Raw genomic sequence first — 17,065 nt, forward strand, 5'->3', positions numbered from 1 at the left:
CTGTTAGTCTCCACTCGCCATTAGACTTTCGCACTGGCCATATGGGACTATTGAAAGGTGAATGAGTCTTGCTGATCACTCCTTGGCTCTCCAATTGACGAATTAGCTTATGGATGGGAATCAGGGAGTCTCGGTTAGTGCGATATTGCCGCCGGTGCACAGTTGTGGTAGCGATTGGCACTTGCTGTTCTTCGACCCTCAGCAACCCCACAACAGAGGGGTCCTCTGAGAGACCAGGCAAGGTAGATAACTGTTTAATGCCTTCTGTCTCTAAGGCAGCTATACCAAAAGCCCACCGGAACCCTTTTGGGTCCTTGCAATATCCTCTTCTAAGATAGTCTATGCCAAGGATACATGGAGCATCCGGGCCAGTCACAATGCGGTGCTTTTCCCACTCATTCGCAGTCAGACTCACTTCAGCCTCCAATACAGTCAACTGCTGAGATCCCCCTGTCACTCCACAAATATAGATGGGCTCTGGTCCTTTATAGCTCGATGGCATTACAGTACATTGTGCACCGGTGTCTACTAAAGCCTTATACTTCTGTGCGTCTGACGTGCCAGGCCATCGAATCCACACAGTCCAATAAACTCGATTGTCCCTTTCCTCCCCCTGGCTGGAGGCAGGGCCCCCCTAACCCTGGTCAGAATCTTCTTCGTTTCTGTGTTTGAAGGACTGTCTGCTGGAAGTTGGAGCAGCAAACTTTTCAGAGAATCCCTTTTTCTCGATTGTTTTCTTTTGCAACTCACGTACCCGTGCCTCTAGGGTCGCGGTAGATTTTCCATCCCATTTTCTCATGTCCTCTCCACGGTCTCGTAAGTAAAACCACAGGGTGGCACGGGGTGAGTACCCACCATATCGTCTTCCTTGTGTGGATGAACGCCTACCCCTGATAGCTGAGACACTGCTTTGTACAGGTGCGGAGGAGAATAATCTCTCTTCAAGTTGGTGGAACTTTTCAGAAAGTTTCTCCCAAGTGTTCTCTTTTGGTCGGTGGACACTGGTTGGTTCAGGTGGGGAGGATGATAGATTCTCTTCAAGTTGGTGAACCTTTTCAGAAAGTTTCTCCACAGCTGAGACGCAGGCCTGTAAGGAAGAAGAGAGACTTTCTTCGTACTGCCGGAGTTGTTTAGCCACTTCATCCACTGTGGGTTCCTCATCCTCTTTCCAGGCCATTATTGCCAATGAGCTGGCATATGATGATGGTGCACTCCGTACAAACTTCCGCCACATGGGTCGTGTACACCTGACTTCATCTGGATCTTTGGATGTTTGTCTGAGGTCTGGATCCTCATAAATCACTTCCCATACGGCTAATTCCCTCAGGTACTGGATTCCCTTCTCCATAGTGGTCCACTTGCCTGGTAGACATAAAAGTTCTTCCTTGAAGGGATACCTTTCCCTCACAGCTGAGAGGAGACGCCTCCAGAGGCTGTGAGATTGTGCTCCATCTGCAATTGCTTTGTCAATGCCTGTGTCTCTAGCAAGGGATCCCAGTCGCTTGGCTTCCCTGCCGTCTAATTCCACACAATTGGCTCCAGAGTCCCAGCATCGGAGCAGCCAGGTGACAAGCTGCTCACCTATACAGCGACCAAAATCTTTTCGCACATCTCGTAACTCACGCTCGTTTAGGCTTCGGGTAGTTACTGCTGTTGATTTTTCAGCATCCTCATCTTCCTCCTCCTGAACCCTTGATGGCCCAGCGTCATCGTCGTCTCCGTCGTCTCTATACCTAGATTTGGCAGAAGACTCTCTGCGTTCTAAACGACCTGAATCTCTATACCGTTTTTTCACCTTCTCTACAGGGGCAGCTTGCACTGCTACTGCTCGTTTCTCTGACCTTGTTACAGGGTCTGCCACAGAGGTTGGAATACCCTCTGCAGGGTCGACTTGCACTGCTACAGCTCGTTTCTCTGACCTTGTTACAGGGTCTGCCACAGAGGTTGGAATACCCTCTGCAGGGTCAACTTGCACTGCTACATCTCGTTTCTCTGACCCCGTTACAGGGTCTGCCACAGGGGTTGGAATACCCTCTGCAGGGTCAACTTGCACTGCTACAGCTCTTTTCTCTGACCCAGCCACAGGAGCTGGAGTGGCTGCAGGAGCTGGAGCATCTGCAGGAACCGGAGCTGGAGTGGCTGCAGGAACTGGAGTTGGAGCAGTTGCAGGAGCTGGGACTGGAGTAGCAGCAGGAGCTGGAACTGGAGCGGCTGCAGGAACCGGAGCTGGAGCAGTTGTAGGAGCTGGAACTGGAGCGGCTGCAGGAGCTGGAACTGGAGCGGCTGCAGGAGCTGGAACTGGAGCAGCTGCAGGAGCTGGGACTGAAGCGGCTGTAGGAGCTGGAACTGGAGTGGCTGCAGGAGCTGGGACTGGAGCGGCTGCAGAGTCCACCGTAGGGGTCACAGTGGCCGTTGGATCTGTCACAGGGCTTGGAGTGGCCGCAGGGTCTGTCACTAAGTTGATAGCAGTATCAATGGCAGCTCGATAGGCATGAGCCAGGCCCCAGCATGTTACAATGATTTGTGTTACTTTGGAACTGCCAGAATCATGACACCTTTTTCTCAAGCATTCTGCCAGTTTTTGAGGATTTTGCAGTTGTTCAGGGGTGAATTTCCAAAACACTGGGGGTGCCAACTGCTCTAGATGCCTGCCCATATCCTCCCATACTCCCTGCCACCCACAACTATACTGCCTCCGGGCAGATCTCCGGATGAGCTTCCTAAGTAGTTGTTTAACTTTAAGCAGAATCTGAAGCGCATTCAGGAGGCAGAACAACAAGACTATGCTGGTCTGAGTATCCCAAGGATATTCAATATCTTGGAGAGCTATTGTAGCAAGCTCGGAGGGTAAGAGGGTGGTGAAGGAGGAAGGGAGAGTGATCCAGGAGGATACAGGGGTGGTGAAGGAGAAAGGGAGAGTAATCAAGTAAGAAAAAATATCTTCCCCTTTCCCCTCCACAGATTGACTCCCTAATGGAAAAAAACAATAGGTATAATTGCTAATAGTTTCCAAGATACAGTTTCCAAAATACAGAGTCGACGATGTTACTGAGTACAAATACCAAGTTAGAGTCATGACCAGATATCTCATCGTCTCATAAGCCATTGCTACAACACTCAGTACCATAATGATCTGAAACCAGGGCCTGGAGAGGATAAACAACATGACAGAGAGCAAATATGGAAAATAATGTACTATAATACTCAATTTGGAAAACAGGCGCAGCAGAGTTGAGATTAAAGCAATCAGCATTATGACAAGTGACTATTAAGCAGGTCTAATACTTACACCAATTTTAGTTTAACACACTCTGGTCAGATCTGCCGTTATCTCAACCTTTCGAGCCCCACGTTGGGTGCCAAAAAGACTGTCGTGGTTTAACCCGGCCGGCAGCTAAACACCACGCAGCCGTTCGCTCACCCTCCCCCCTCCCTCTCTGGGATGGGGGAGAGAAATGGAAAGTGAAGCCCGTGATTTGAGATAAAGACAGTTTAATAAGACAGGAAAATAATAACAAAATAATAATAATAATAATAATAATAATAATAATAATAATAATAATAATAATAATAATAATAATAATAATGATACAATGGTGATAATAGGAAAGTAATAATAATATGTACAAACAAGTGATGCACAATGCAATTGCTCACCACCCGCTGACCGATGCCCAGCCTAACCCCGAGCAGTCCGGCCCCCTCCCCCCGGCTAGCCACCCCTATATATTGTTTAGCATGACGTCAGATGGTATGGAATACCCCTTTGGCTAGTTTGGGTCACCTGTCCTGGGTCTGTCCCCTCCCAGCTCTTACTGCACCCCCAGCCTGCCTGTTGGCAGGACAGAGCGAAAGGCTGAGATGTCCTTGGCTTGGTATAAGCACTGCTCTGCAACAATTAAAACATCGGGGTGTTATCAGCACTCTTCTCATCCTAAGCCAAAACACGGCATTCCACCAGCTACTAGGAAGAAAATTAATTCTGTTCTAACTGAAACCAGGACACCAGGGCAGCTGACCTAAACCAACCAAAGGGATATTCCATAACACCTGATGTCACACTCAGCAATAAAAGGGGGGGCTCTCGTGGGGGAGGGGGCTGTTCCTCCTGAACAACCACTACGCGTTTGAGGCCCTGCTTCCCAGGACGTGGCCGAACACCACTCGCTGATGGGAAGTAGAGAATAATTTTTTCTCTCTGTGCTTCCGCGCGGACTGATTGTTTCTCTTGTTTCTGTTTTTCCTCCCCATTCCCTTTCCCTTTAATTAAACCTTTCTCATCTCAAACCTCGAGTTCTCTGTGTTGTATTTTCTCCCCCTTCCTTTTTGAGGAGAGGGGGAGTGAGAGAGCGGTTGTGGTGGAGCTCGGCTGCCCACCTGAGTAAAACCACCACAGTGGGAGCTGGCGACGAGCGCATGGAGAGATGGGGACAGCAATGCCCCCCATCTGGCAGCACAAAGTGCAGGGAGAGGAGGGATTCTGGGGCTGGTAGGACCCTGTGATATCATCTAGGTTTCTGCCTTTGGGGATCCTCACCCCACAGCTACCCCTGGCTCTGTCCCCAGCTGCCACCCTGTAATCGGATGTGAATGGTGGGTTTGGGGGGGTGCGCCCCCTCACTGGCTCTGGCCTCTGCTAATCCAGTAATTGGGTTAATGATGGAAACAAGACCCCTGTCCCAGCAGCAGACTAGGCAGGGTGCAGTGTGGAGGGAGGATCTAGCCCTGGGGAGGTGGGATCTGGCCCCACCAGGACACCCATGGGGGTGTGCGGCTGCATGGGGGCGTGGGAGTGAGCACAGGCACACATGGAGTGAGAGGGGACAGTGTGGGAGGGATATGAGAGTGTGCATGGGGAGAGTGTGTATGGGGGGGGCATGCAAAAGGAGAATGGCTGGGGATACAGTAGCATGCAATTTCTTCTCCAGCCCTTCTTCCCTCATCATCACTACAAAGCCACCCAGGGGATGGTGATGGGGACGGAGATGTAGGGGGGTCACTGGGCATCCAAGGCACAGCCCAGGTGTGTGCACAGCCCCCCAGCTGTGCACTCCCATGTGTGCAAACACACCTGCCACGTGCACACCTATGCATATACACTGGGTAAGTGCATGCATGCATGCCTGTCTCCCCGTGGCCAGGTCCCCCACCTCAGGGGACACCTTGGGAGCTCCCTTATGTCTGGGGGGGATGAGGCAGGTGGGGGACAATGTGGCCGGGGGTTAACCTGAGCAGATCCCTTCTTGAATCCCTGCTTGTTCAGCCATGAAAGAGCAACAAGACAACGAGATTGGATGGAGTGCACTTGCCGGGACCCCCCAGCATGGACAAATGTGGGGCTGGGATCTGGGGACAGTGACCATGGTGGCATCATGCAGCACATATCCTCCGCACACACGGCTCTGACACTTAAAGCAAGCCATGCTGGCACCTCGTGCCTCAGTTTCCCCTCCTGTGAAATGGGTTGAGGAGGAGCCTGGGGACCCCATGAGTCCCTCCTCACCCCGGGGCCAGGGGCTGCTGTCCCAAGGCCAGTGCCATGAGCAAACAGTCCCTCACCTTGCCCCGAGCCAGGTTAATGTATGCAGCAGGCAGCTCCCCAGGCAAGGACCCCTGGGGTTTTAATGGCCTGCCGGATCCTCCGCGCTATCAGTGCTGATTAAACCTGCTGCTCTATAAAGTACCGTTAAACATTAAGCACGTTAAACATTAAGCACGGCAAATGGTTTTGGGGAGGGGGTGCTGGGAGCAGGCTGGGGGGCTATGGCATGGGGGTGTCCAGCTGTGTCAGCGATGTAATGCTGAGAATGGGGACACCAGGGGGAGCGTTGCTGCTGTGGGGGCTGTGGGATCAGGGCACAGTCCCCTCACCAGCCAGCAGTGCTTGCAAATTCAGCCAGCACCCAGGCAGAGCTGTCCCGCAACCATTAACTTATTAACGGCATGGGGCCGGGCGCTTGCAAGGTCAGGGGGTGGTTGGTGCCTGGCAGGGAGCGAGTGACAGGAGGGGGGCCCAGAGCCCCCAGCTCCTATACTCACTCTTGTGGTGTATTCAGGCTGGGTGGTGGCAAGGCTGTAGGTAAATGGTGGCACCAGTGGCTCCCCAATCCCATTGGGACACAGAAACACTTGATGTGCATGCACCTGGCCATGTACCAGGGACCCCCGGCTCAGAGGTGCAATGATGCTCCAGAGGGGTGCGAGGTCCCCAAGAGACCCTGAGGTCCCCAAAGGACCCCATCAGTGCTTGGCCACCTTCAGCGTGCTGGGAGGATGTGGGGAACTGCATCTCCTGGGCTCCCTGTGTGAGCAGCAGCCAGATGGAAAAATTAGCAGGGCGGCTAATCAATGCGGTGTATATTAAGTGGCTCAGGGTTGGGGAAGATGTGAGGCAGGGAGGAGCTGAGCAGGGTTCGGGATCGATGCAGCCTGTATTAAGTGGATTAAATCCTGGTTGCTGATCTGAGCTCTGGCTACTGGCGGGAGGTGGCAGCCGAGTGGGGGCTGTAGGGGTCCCACTGCGATAGCTTCCCTTGGAAGTGCTGTGGGGGGGCTCCTCGGGGCAGTCTAGAGGGGCTTTGTACCTCACCGTGCCCCTTCTCTGTGGGATCAGCTGGGCCATGGGGGGCTGGAGACCCTGGCTCCATCCCTGCAAGCCCCCCCAGAGCCAGGAGAGGCACCTCCAGGGTTAGCAAGTGTGCTAACAATGTTATTTAATTGTGGTGAGGGGAGGCACGAGGTCTATTCACATCCCTTTAATAAACCATATTCAACCCGCTGCCCTTTAACCTGCCCAGCCAGCCCCGTTATCCCCATCCCTTAAGGAATAAAGATGTCGCCATGGCGATGGGATACTGGCAGAGAGCAGGGTGCCTGGGCATGGCCAGAGCTGCACTCATGGTGGGTCGGGGGCAAGGATGCCCCGAGCAGCTGCGCTGGGCTGGCACTGGGATTGCTGTGGCTTTTGGGGGGGCAAGCCCTACAGAAGGGGTCCCTGAGGTTGGTAGAGCGGAGCAGAGCTGTGCACCAGTGGGGTATCAATCCCCAGGCTTGACAGTTTAATACTTGTGTTTATAGAGGAATATAGTTGCATCAATGGCATTAAATGAGTTACTAATTATATCAATACAAACACGATTAAAAGGGTCCTTGCTCATAGGTCACTGCAAGCAGGAGCCGCTGCTCATGTTGCACAGCTGCCCCCTGCTTGAGGTACACAGCAAGGGCGTGCTGGGGAGTGACCCTGTCTGGGACGGGGTGGCCCCTCCGGGGGTCTGTGTTCCCCTCCAGAGTCTGGGTCCCCACCTCGGGTTGTGCGCCCATGCAGGGCTGTGCGTGCCCGTGCAGGGTTATGCATACTAATAGGGAGTAAGTGCACCCATGAAAGGTTGTGTGTGCCTATTTGGGGTTCTGCATGCCCCTTTGGGGTTGTGCGTGTCCATTTGGGGTTGTGTGTGCCTGTATGAGGCCATTCACATCTGTACCAGGTTGTATGTGCCCATGTGGGGATGTGTGCTTGTAAGATTTTTGCGAATGGGTATGGGGCTGTGCACACTTGTGTGGGTTGCACGTGCACTGATGCAGGGTTGTGCATGCTTGTGCAGGGTTGCGTGTGCCCTTGCAAGTCTGAGTGTGCTTCTGGGGGGACATACAGGGTGCATTCCCTTGGGTGGTTGTGTGCGCTCATGTTGGGTTGCGCGCACCCTTGCATGGGGTTGTGCAAGCCCATAAAGGGTTTTGCATGCTCGTTCAGGATTGTGTATGCCTGCATGGGGTTGTGCACATCTGTGTGGGGTTGAGAATCCCCGCACGAAGTTGTGTGCACCTGTACTGGATTGTGCGTGACCCTGTGGGGTTGTGCTCTGCCGCTCCGATGGCCAGTCCCCAAAGGAGGCTGGAGGGGACCACAGTGCCCACCTTGCAAGAGGAGGAGGAGGGTGAGTGGCAGGTGATGGAGATGGCACCTTCCTTGGGGCTGGTGGTGTCTGGGGGGACCCTCCTTGCCTGCAGGCCACCCCCGTGCCACCTCTGTGCACCTGCAATGCTTGGATCCTATACTCTGCTTTGGCTGGGACCCAGCCAACCCCCCAGCAGCAGGAATCCCCCAAACCCACATCCTCTCCAGCCTGAGCATCCCCAAACCTCACAGGACACCTGGTGCATCATCAGCGTGCCCAAGGGCCATGCCAGCACATCCCCTGTTCCTCGCTCAACTCTCATCTCCTCTTAAAAGCCAACCTTTGCTCCCTGCTTGATGTAATGTATTTTTGTGTCTCGCTGCCCCACAGATAAAAGGTTAGAGGTTAATATACAGTGGAGAGAAGAGATCACACCTGTTTGGGGGCTGCGCGCACACGATGGCAGGGAGCGTGCCTGGGCTTTGCAGGAGCAGAAATACACGTGGGCAGCTGGGGGCCCGGCCGGACACCCCTGCTGGGAGACCCCTGGGAAGGTCTTGGCTTGATTTTCCAAACCAGGAGGAATGGTCTGGGCTGGTGGACAGGCAGGGAAATGTGGGCTCCCAGGGTGCTGCTCCCAGCGTGAGCCCATTGCCGGCACTGATGGATCAGCTCGAACAGGCGATGGGGGTGGTGGTGACAGGGACAGGGAGCTCCTGCTTGCAGGGGGTGTGCAGATGGCACCCACAAGGGGAGGACGGGATAGCAGCAGAGCACCATGGAGCACCCACAAATGGTGCTGAGGGCAGTGCAGAAGTGTCTGCCTGGTGATGGGAACCACAGGGTCTCTGTCGGAGCAGAGCCACATCCCACATCCCCACGCCCTCACATCCCCATCTCCATGTCCCCATGTCCTCACGTCCCTGTGTCCCCGCACCCCACATCCTCACAGCTCCCTTTATCTGCCTGTGAATTATGTATTGTGCTGAGGGGGGGGAGGCTCCCTGTCTATTGTTTTTTAACAGCCATTCCGAGCACAACTGTTTTTTTTAAAGGACTATTTTGTGCCTGACTTTGTTTTCCAGCTTGCATTTCTTTGTATATGTTTTGGAAATCCATTCTGAACTGCTGAGTTTTGTTTCTTTTCAGTGGCTTTAAATTCTTGCCAGGCTCACTGCGAGGAATTGGTGTCTATAGCGCCTTCAATTGGTGCTAATTTTTCTTTCATGTGCTCTGACTTTTACTGCTAGGCCATCGATCTGACAGTCTCCAATTTGTCATGGTCACTGAGGAGTTGTGCTGGAATCTGGCAAGCCCTGGCTGCTGCATGGCACGGCCGCATCCTGCCCTGCCATGGGGCTCCATGCTGCCACGCATCCAGGGCAGGGAAAATGAGGCACGGAGGCTGCCAGGGTGCAGGGCAGGTGGGGAGCCCATGGCAGACCCGAGCCTGGGGATGTGTCGGGGAATCCCATGGGGAGAGCTGGGGGGTAAAAGGGGTGATGCCAGGTGCTGGAGCCAGCAGGGTCCCCATCCCCAGCACTGTCCTGTGCCGTCCCCCTGCCCGGTGCATGCCAGCAGCGTTGACCCCTCTCTCTCCTGCCCCAGCTCTACGAACTGGACGAGGACCCAAAACGCAAGGAGTTCCTGGATGACCTCTTCAGCTTCATGCAGAAGAGAGGTAAAGGTGGGTGGCTTGGGTGGATGCCCCCCAGTCGCTTGTTTGGGGCTCGTCTCTGTGAGCTGCACCCCACAAGGCTGGCTGAGTGCAGACGGGGCCACGCTGGCCACTGTCACACACACAGGGCTCAGCTCTGACTCCATGCCCTTCATCTCCTGGTGTGCACCATTAGACCCAGACACCACGTCCCGCACTTATACACACGCACATGATCACACCCCACAGATTCAGCCCTGTTGTGGACACCCCCTAGCAGGGTGCTGCCAGCTGGAGGGGCTGGGACCCCCGAATTTGGGCTGGTGGTAATGCCCCTTGCTGATGCCCACCAGCAGTGCCCACTGGAGAGGCGCAGTAGGGTTGCAGCAGAGCCCTTTGGTGATGTCTGTTAGCAAAACCCATTAATTATGCCCATTAGCGATGCCCAGCAGTGTCACCCAGCGAGGATGCCCACTTGCAGTGCCTTATAGCAATGCCTGATTAACAAGGCCCATTAGCAGCGCCCATTAGCAATCCCTGTTAGTGATGCCCATTTGTGGGTGCTCAGAGCCATACCTGAGCACTGCCATGGGGCCGTAGGAGCAGCATGGGGGCCCAGGGGTTAAGAGCCCGCCAGCCCACCCAACCCCATCGAAAATCTTTGCTATCAGCACAGGGACAAGCCAGCTGCTGGGGACTTGATAAATGCTTTAACATTTGCCCTCCCCATCCGGGCCCGGGACAATTATAAGTTGCCGAGCACGGGCGCGCGGTTGGCTGTATTAATTAGAGCCTTTTTCTGGTGTGTGGATTATTGAACACACCGCTCGACAGCCAGTAAACCCCAGGCAGAGGTTAATGCTGAGCTAATTAATGGGGGAAGGCTTGGGGAGGGGGGCTGGAGCTGGCTGTGTGTGGGGCGAGAGCAGGTGGGAAGGGGTGGTCGGTCCCGAGTGTCGGTGGTGTTGGGAGTGTTGGTGAGGGTGGGTGCCCACCTGTGGGGCAGTGGCACCCAGCTCTCGAGGGGCTGAGACCCCACAAACCCATGCCATACGGGAGCTGCCATGGCCATGGGGCTTACACCAGAGTGTGGCTGGAGGTGGATGGGGTCTGGGTGCTGCCCCGTGGGCAGTGGGTGCCCCCCAGATGTGGGGCAGGCTGGGGGGAGCCAGGGGAGCACCACCGCTGCCCGACCCTTGTCTCCACCCTCAGAATCCATCAGGGCTGCAAGATTCATGGGATGCTTGGCGGCTTCATTATCTCTCTCTCCAGAGCTGATTAACTCCCTCACCGTTGGGGCCGGGGCTAATTAAGCGAGCTATCTGTCAGTGTGGGGAGAAGGGAGAGTGCCCAATGCTCTCCAGTCCCACTCCTGTCCCCTCCCCAGGTTGGGTGACATCTCGGGGGTGACCCTGGGGAGGTACAGCAGGTGGTGCTGGGTGCCCCAGCTCTGGGGACAGACAAGGGGGCACCCTCAGAGCTGGGTGCTGATGAGAGCTGGTGTGGGTGCTTCTGGGGCACCCAGGGGCATGCAGGCAGGGGGCTGTGTCCCTAGGGTGGCAGTGGGTGGGGGGTGGACAGCGAGCCCTAGGAAGGGGCTGTGCATCCCCCCCCCATTTGCACCCTCCCCATCCCCACACTGAGCCGAGGGCCCTGTCGATAACGTGGCACCGTTAATCAATCCAGAGCTAATTGCAGCAGCACAATGGCCCCGCCACCTCTCTGGGCTTTTGTGCTGTGCACCCCGGCCACTGCCGGGGCCATCACTCTGTGGGGACACAGACAAGTCCCTTTGTCAGCAGGACGGGCACTGTCCACCCCGGGATTAATGGCGAGCAGCATTCATTAGCCACTGTGGCCAGGGAGGGGGGAGAAAAGAAGTTTGGAGGGCATTGATCGGGCTCCGGGACCCACAAACTCGTTTGAAGCTTCTGGGGTGACTGGAGGAGCCACCGTGCTCCCACCACCCAGCAGAGAGCCCTGACAGCTTCTGAGGGCAGCCAGTGCCTGTGGTGGCCATGGGGACAAGGTGGGGGCCACGTCCTCAGAGGGCGAGGGTCCCTGTGGGCTCACCCCTCACCCTTCTCTCTCCTGACTCGCCCAGCCCGAAGGGACGCCCGTGAACCGCATCCCCATCATGGCCAAGCAAGTGCTGGACCTCTATACTCTGTACCGGCTGGTGATGGACAAGGGCAGCCTGGTGGAAGTCATCAACAAGAAGATCTGGAGGGAGATCACCAAGGGCCTCAACCTACCTACCTCCATCACCAGCGCTGCCTTCACCCTCCGCACACAGTGAGCACCCAGGGTGTCCCCAAGGGGGACAGAGGGCTTCCCCTGTGCCTGGGCACCATCCCCAGCCCAGTTCCTGCTCATCTTGGGGCTGGCTGGGATGTGCCCAGTGCTGGCTCTGATCCTGTCTCTCTTCCCCACACAGATACATGAAGTACCTGTACCCCTATGAATGCGAGAAGCGGGCGCTCAGCTTGCCTGGGGAGCTGCAGGCCGCCATTGACAGCAACCGGCGGGAGGCAGACTTTCGGCACTGTTCTTCAACTACTCGCCCACCGGCACCCCAACCCTGCTGGGCTCCCCCAAAATGTCTCTGCCGGCCCTCAGCATCTCCACGCACGGTTGTGGCCAGATGGGCCAAGTGCATGGCGTGAAGAAAGGTGTGTGAGGACCACGGCTGCCCCACCTCAGGCAACTCCACCAGGTATACTCCTTCTCCCAGATGGGAAAAAGGAATGATTTTATTCATTTGGTCCCCTCTGGGGTGAGAGGGAACAGACAGCTCTGGAGCTGGGCCCAAGCCCCAACATGGAGGTGGAGGCCCCTTCTTCACAGAATCACAGAATCACAGAATTTCTAGGTTGGAAGAGACCTCAAGATCATCGAGTCCAACCTCTGACCTAACACTAACAGTCCTCCACTAAACCATATCACCAAGCTCTACATCTAAACGTCTTTTAAAGACCTCCAGGGATGGTGACTCCACCACTTCCCTGGGCAGCCCGTTCCAATGCCTCACAACCCTTTTGGTAAAGAAGTTCTTCCTAACATCCAACGTAAAGCTCCCCTGGCGCAACTTTAGCCCATTCCCCCTCGTCCTGTCACCAGGCACGTGGAAGAACAGACCAACCCCCACCTCCCTACAGACTCCTTTAAGGTACCTGTAGAGAGCAATAAGGTCGCCCCTGAGCCTCCTTTTCTCCAGGCTGAACAAGCCCAGCTCCCTCAGCCGCTCCTCGTAGGACTTGTTCTCCAGGCCCCTCACCAGCTTCGTCGCCCTTCTCTGGACTTGTTCGAGCACCTCCATGTCCTTCTTGTAGCAAGGGGCCCAAAACTGAACACAGTACTCGAGGTGCGGCCTCACCAGAGCCGAGTACAGGGGGACGATCACTTCCCTAGCCCTGCTGGCCACACTGCTTCTGATACAAGCCAGGATGCCGTTGGCCTTCTTGGCCACCTGAGCACACTGCTGGCTCATATTCAGCCGACTATCAACCATCACTCCCAGGTCCTTCTCCGCCAGGCAGCTTTCCAACCAAAATGCCCATCCTGCCCCATGGTGCGGGGATAGAGAGATGGGGCGAAGAGACTGGGGGTCTCGCTGAGCTCTCCCCGTCATTGCAGAGGATGGCACGGTGCCGGCGGTGCCTGGGCACATTGCCATCCCGGTGGGGCTGGCCAGCCTTGCAGCAGCTCAGGCAGTGGCAGCCTTGCAGGTGGCGGTGCTGGAACAGCTGTGGGAGAAGCTGGAGACAGGGGAGCCCCCAGAGAAGAAGGTGGCCCTGACAGCAGAGGGGCAGCAGCAGCTGATGCAGCAGGCTCTGCAGCACAACCTCCTGGCCATGGCTTCCCAGTTCCCCATGAACATCAAGGTCTCCAACCAAGGTAGTGCCCTACAGCCTCCAGCCTGGCCACCCCAGCCCCTGTCACCCTTGGGGGAGAACGGGGCTGCCCGGGGAGGATGGGGCCCCTCTGCTCCCTCTGGCAGGTCACTTCTGTTTCTTTTGATGCTCATATTGGTATTTCCTTCCCCCAGATGACAGACAGGAGACTGCATTGAACCTGTCCACCAACAGCATTAGCAGTATCAACATGTCAATAGAAATAAATGGAGTTGTCTACACAACTGGGCTCAGCAGATGGAAATTTGGGGTTTGGGGTCCCCCCGCCAGCAGGGTGCAGAGAGGATGGTGTCGGAGTGCTTTGGTGGAGCAGAGGCTGCCTCAGGGACTGGCAAGAGGAGCCAAGAGAGGGTGCAGGTGCCCGAGAGAGGATGCTCCCAAAGCTGCCCCGTACCCTGCTATGGGGCCCGGGACCCCCAACCCATGCTGTGATGCAGCCCCCTGCACTGGCCAAGCAGGTCACCCCATGCCCCCCAGCTGCCCGCCTGCCCCGCTGAGACCCCCACAATTAAAGAGGACGGCTTTTCCTCCAGCACATAAATATTTAATGAGCCAGAAAGGTCAGGGCTCAGCAGCACACAAGGCCACCAGCTACAGGGTCCTGGGACACCCCAGGGGGCTGTGTAAGGGGACAAGGGGATGGGCAGTGGCACGAGGCCAGGGGAAGCACAAGGCCAGGGGAGGCACTAAGGGTGATGGGGGTTGGAGCCCACAGGGTGCCAGTCCCTAATCCCGTTTCGCTCCTCAAGTGTCCTGTTCTCCCGCCAGCCTGCAGCCCCCCCCCAGCACCTGGTGGAGGGGGCACCCAGAGCCAGCTGAACCCCACAGCCATCCCGAACCCACTGCCGCCAGCCCCCTTGCACAGCCACACTCCTGCCAGCGCCGTGCCGTAGGGGCAATGATCCCTGAAGCGGACGGGGTTCCTGAGGGGGGTGGGGTAGGGGCTGCGCGCCTGGCCGTGGGGCAGGGATGTGCCCAGCGGGGTCTGGGGGACCAAGGGTGGCTCTTGGTGCCGAGCAGAGCTGTGGCCATGCAAAGCCAAGCACCCACAGGGCCCTTTTGTCCCTCACCCCCAGGTGTGGGGCCCCTTGCCTGCATGTACCCCCAAAACATGCCTTCTGTGACCCCCCTGAACAGATCCTGTGGGCCTGGGCACCCCTGCACTCTGCAGCCACTCTGGGCACCTCAATGCACTTGCCACATCCCGTACACACCTCAATGCCCACTGTGTAGCCCCTATACTCACCTTGAAGCACACACTGTCCCCCCCACATTGGCATGCTCTCGATGCACACCCTGAATCTCTGACACATGGCACCCCCTATACACCCTATACATTGCACACTGTGTTCCTTATACACGCTGGCAGTGCAAATGCTGCATCCCCCCCCACTGCCTCCCCCATACATCACACTCTGCATCTCCTATACACACCCTACACCCCCGTATGCACTCATTGCAATCACTGCAGACCTCCCCTTTGTCCCCCCACACTGCCCCTGCCCTATGCCACCCCTAGGGTCACCCCCAGGTGTGGCGAGGGAACACTGGGGGGGCACATACTGGGGAAACTGGTGGGGAGGCTATTGGGGGTGGGGCTTATGCACTGGGAGGGGCTTGCTGGGGAGCAGGGTGGAGAGGCCCCCAACCAAAGACCACCCATGTGCCAGGATCCCCAGGGGGGAGGGGGTGGGGGGCAGTGGGATTGGGGGGGCTCCAAACTACCTCATTGGGGAAGGGGGGTGCCTCCTTCACCTGACCACACCCCTGGGTGCCAAAGCAAATGAGCACGGAGCGACGCTTGCCTCTACCTCAGCGGGGGGCCAGGGCCTGGTGCCACCCATGCCCCCACCCCATGGCAGCGTGGCTCTGTGTAACTATTAAAGGAACTGAACTGCTGGACCGAGCCGGGGACAAGTGTGATGCAGTGCCATGGGTGCCAGAGGTTGGGCTGGGGACAGCTCGGGGGTGCAGAGCACCCATGGCACCGCAGGGTGGCTGCTGCATTGACCGAAGTTGCCCTCAGTCCTGGGGCTTGAATCAGTGCTCCCCTGCTGGAGCAGGACAGGCACCAAACCCAGCCTGTGTGGGCCCCACAGGTGGGGGACCCCTACAGGCGAGGGGTGCAGCTGTGGGCTTGCAGCAGGAGGTGCCAGCAGTGCTCATGGTGGGCACTGAGCTGAGACGGGCCCCCCTTCCAACAGCAATCCTCAGCACAGGCCTCTAGCACCCACAGAGACAAATCCCAGCACAGCCACTGCCCTCCCCCAGGCACCAGTGTCTGTCTGTTATAAATCGCTCAGTCCCAAAATAGGATTATAATCAAAGTTTACAATTTATTAAAGGAATAGAGGTAAGCAAACAGCGCTGGGTGCGCCGGGAGTCTCCGCTCCACCAGGACGCACACAAGTTACATCAAGTAGCTGATTTTTAGGCTCCTAGGCTAATACATATTCATTACTACTTCTAAAAAAACCCGGGTTATTATAATTAGCTTCCGGAATCCAAACCCTCCTACTGGAGCATGCGCATCAGTCTCCGGTGGTCTCCCTGGGGGTCTCTGGGGGTCTTTCATGCTGAAGGCTCGTAGTCTTCCTCTCAGGTTTTTTTTCTTGTCCTTTCCCTTTGTACTCCTTGGCAGCATGTCAAAAGCTTACACAGCGTCCCCTGCAAGTTTTGTCTTCTAGCCGTCCTTCAGCTTCTTTTTTTCTTCTCCTTAATCTCCTGGCCACCTGGCCAGATATCAGGGGCTTGCATAGTGTCCCATTCAGAAGCCATAACAGTCACTAGTTGTTAGCAGTTGTTCTGAAACCCCCAGACATCAGAGACTTCAAAGAAAAAACATACAAATACAAATAGTTCTCTATTGACACTTCACGAGTAGTTAAAACATTCCTCACAGGCCATTCACAGGGACACTCCAGTCACATCTATAGCAGTGCTAAATCAACCACAAAGAAGGCAAAAAGGCTGTAACTGTTAGGAATAAGAGTTCGGAATAACAAAAGCAAATAGGCTCATGGATTTGAGGAATATTTCTGAAGATTTGATAAATTGACTATAATGAGGGGGAGACTGGGACACTGGGAGGAAAGGGAAGAAACCACATCTGTGGAAGAATTAAATTGCCAGTGCAGGACCCAGAGACGGACAGAACTGCTCTCTATTGACACGAATTGTTAAAATATTCCTTTGCAAGGTACAAGAACTATATACATTAACCATTCTGTTTTTCTTAGACTTGTGGTTATACAAGGGTATGTAAGAGAGAAGGTCACATTCATCATACCATGCGGCCCTAGCACTGTTCCATACTGACACGAATCAGATGAACATATATCACGTCTGTGTGTGCCCCAGGCTGCAAGGGGTCCCTGGGGTGTTTGCACTGGGCTGGGGTGTAGAAGCCGGGGTTGCATGGGTGTGACATGGCTCAGCCCCAGCGCAGAGCTCCTGTGGCCCGCTGAGGGGATAAGAGGAGAGCCTTACTTGGGGTCTTGTGTCCCCTGTCACTGCTGGGCAGCACTATCCATAGCGCATCGAGTGCCAGGACCTCAAGGGGCCAAGAGGGTGCAGGCAGTCCTGAGTCCCTCCTC

The 17,065-nt window shown here is 55.8% G+C and overlaps 1 protein-coding gene across 1 annotated transcript; it reads left to right on the forward strand.

The window, feature by feature from the left end:
• The first annotated feature begins 6,840 nt into the window (after positions 1-6,840).
• On the forward strand, positions 6,841-14,362 carry LOC116501264 (AT-rich interactive domain-containing protein 3A-like). Its single transcript, XM_032206784.1, is given in 9 exon segments — positions 6,841-6,900; positions 9,507-9,579; positions 11,667-11,850; positions 11,993-12,087; positions 12,090-12,227; positions 13,192-13,452; positions 13,604-13,697; positions 14,219-14,246; positions 14,249-14,362. Coding segments are annotated over 9 exon segments (1,047 nt in total).
• Positions 14,363-17,065: the final 2,703 nt, after the last annotated feature.

This window comes from Aythya fuligula, chromosome W (genome assembly GCF_009819795.1).
Source record: "Aythya fuligula isolate bAytFul2 chromosome W, bAytFul2.pri, whole genome shotgun sequence".
Classification (NCBI taxonomy): domain Eukaryota; kingdom Metazoa; phylum Chordata; class Aves; order Anseriformes; family Anatidae; genus Aythya; species Aythya fuligula.